The sequence below is a fragment of the Bison bison genome, unplaced genomic scaffold, assembly GCF_000754665.1.
Source record: "Bison bison bison isolate TAMUID 2011002044 unplaced genomic scaffold, Bison_UMD1.0 scf7180017851639, whole genome shotgun sequence".
NCBI classification, from domain to species: domain Eukaryota; kingdom Metazoa; phylum Chordata; class Mammalia; order Artiodactyla; family Bovidae; genus Bison; species Bison bison.
In genome coordinates, this window is record NW_011482212.1 from 3,635 (window position 1) to 5,618 (window position 1,984).

At 40.2% G+C, this 1,984-nt stretch overlaps 1 protein-coding gene across 1 annotated transcript in view; it reads left to right on the top strand.

Moving 5' to 3' along the window:
- TNMD (tenomodulin) overlaps positions 1–1,241 on the top strand; it is a gene marked incomplete at its 5' end in the record, with an annotated part of 2,556 nt that extends 1,315 nt beyond the window's left edge. Inside the window, 2 exons of the mRNA XM_010851102.1 lie at positions 202–371; positions 864–1,241. Of these exons, the coding sequence (XP_010849404.1) occupies positions 202–371; positions 864–1,073 (380 nt within the window). The remainder of the gene's footprint in view (positions 1–201; positions 372–863) is intronic.
- Between the last annotated feature and the right edge of the window lie 743 nt (positions 1,242–1,984).

Sequence of the window (1,984 nt, forward strand, 5' to 3'; positions counted from 1 at the left end):
AAATGAGCAAAGGTGTCTGTGTACATAGGAATGGTCAGATCTCTTTTGGAAGACCTTAAAATGTCAGCTACAGAACCCTGGAAAAGTGGTTCATGCATACCTAAATGAGGACAGTGAGAAGACACAATGAAAATCTCTATCCCCCAATGCTAGTCCCCCAAGCAAAGTGGTTGCATCACAACTTTGTGTGTATTACCTTAGTTTCAGAGTTACAGGACTTTGAGGAGGATGGTGAAGACCTTCACTTTCCTACCAGTGAAAAAAAAGGCATTGAACAAAACGAGCAGTGGGTGGTCCCTCAAGTGAAGGTGGAGAAGACCCGTCACGCCAGACAAGCAGCAAGTGAGGAAGAACTCCCAGTCAATGACTATGTGAGTTCTGTGCACATTATTCTTGTTTAGAGGAAAAAGACAAAGAGTCTTCACAAATCTCACTATTTTTCAGATCAAAGTCACTGAAAGGAGACTGGTCATTGTTTTAACAACAACAAAAAAAGTATTTAAGAAACTTGGAATACCTAAAAGGCTCATTCAAAATCAATCTTGTCAATATTTCACAATAAATGATAATGGAAAGGAATATGAAAAAGAATATATATAAATATATGTATAATTGAATCACTTTGCTGTACAGAAAAAAATTAACACAACATTGTAAGTCAACTCTATTTCAATAAAACTAAGTTTTTAAAAAAATTTTTAAATTAAGAAAACTAAAATCAATCTTGATCTAGTCCATTGATATATCTCCAAGATCAGGCTCAGGAACTTAATTACTCACCAGGCCCCAACTTCTATAGTTTCATATTCCTCCCCTGCTTGGCAGACCTCTTCCCCTCCAACACTGGTTTCTTCTTCTTTCAGACTGAAAATGGAATAGAATTCGACTCCATGTTGGATGAGAGAGGTTACTGTTGTATTTACTGCCGTCGAGGCAACCGCTACTGTCGCCGCGTCTGTGAACCTTTACTAGGTTACTACCCGTATCCATATTGCTACCAAGGAGGGCGGGTTATCTGTCGTGTCATCATGCCTTGCAACTGGTGGGTGGCCCGCATGCTAGGGAGGGTTTAATAGCAAGTCTGAGCTCGAGTGCTTAAACTTCTGGCACCCAACATATAACAAATGCATGCTATTCAATGAATTTCTGCCTATGAGGCATTTGGCTCCTGGTAGCCAATACTCCGGAATTGCTTGTAGGTAATTCTTCTCTTCATGTTCTAATAAATTTCTACATCATCATCAATGGCCTGATTGCTGCTGAACACACTGGGTAAGTGTTTGCTAAGAATATTTCCTGCAATGAATGGAGCAGATCTGCCTCACGTGGAAGATGATGAAAACTTGCACTTCATCAGGTTTGGGGTGTAAGAAAGGGCAAAGCATAAAGATTCTCAAATATTGTATTTTACTGGGCTGCATTGAGAAAGTGGAAATAGGGGCTGATGATAAAATGGCCCCATAACTAATGCCTAAAACCATGTCCTTTTGTGCATATCCCAGTGTTTCATTATCTGAGATACCTATTGTGGACTTAGTTAAGCATCTCTTAAGCCACTGGACAGGCAGTGAGTCACAGCAGGCCAACACTAAAATATTCCAAGTGCTCAGACTCAGCAAAGGAGAAAGCTAACCTAGCAAAAATGGTCCCAGGCTCTCCTCCTGTGAATAAGAGCTCAATTTTGGACAAATTCAACACTTTATAACTTTCAGCGTCTGATTATGTAACTTCCAAGGCAATAAGCCTGGAAAATGGGGACCCATAAATATCATTCACAGAAACAGGCATTATAGGACATTACTGAGGTGAGGAGTCCAATAGAATGCTGTTTTTCCTCCAAAACCACAAGAAACTAGCAGTATGGCACTTTCTTAAAGGAGGGGTAAGGCCTAATTTCTAATCATTTGATACTCTGCTTGGGAATGGGAAAAGGGCCAAAATGGAGAGAAGAAGTGGTTAGAGGGTCATGTTAAACTTGGAGTCC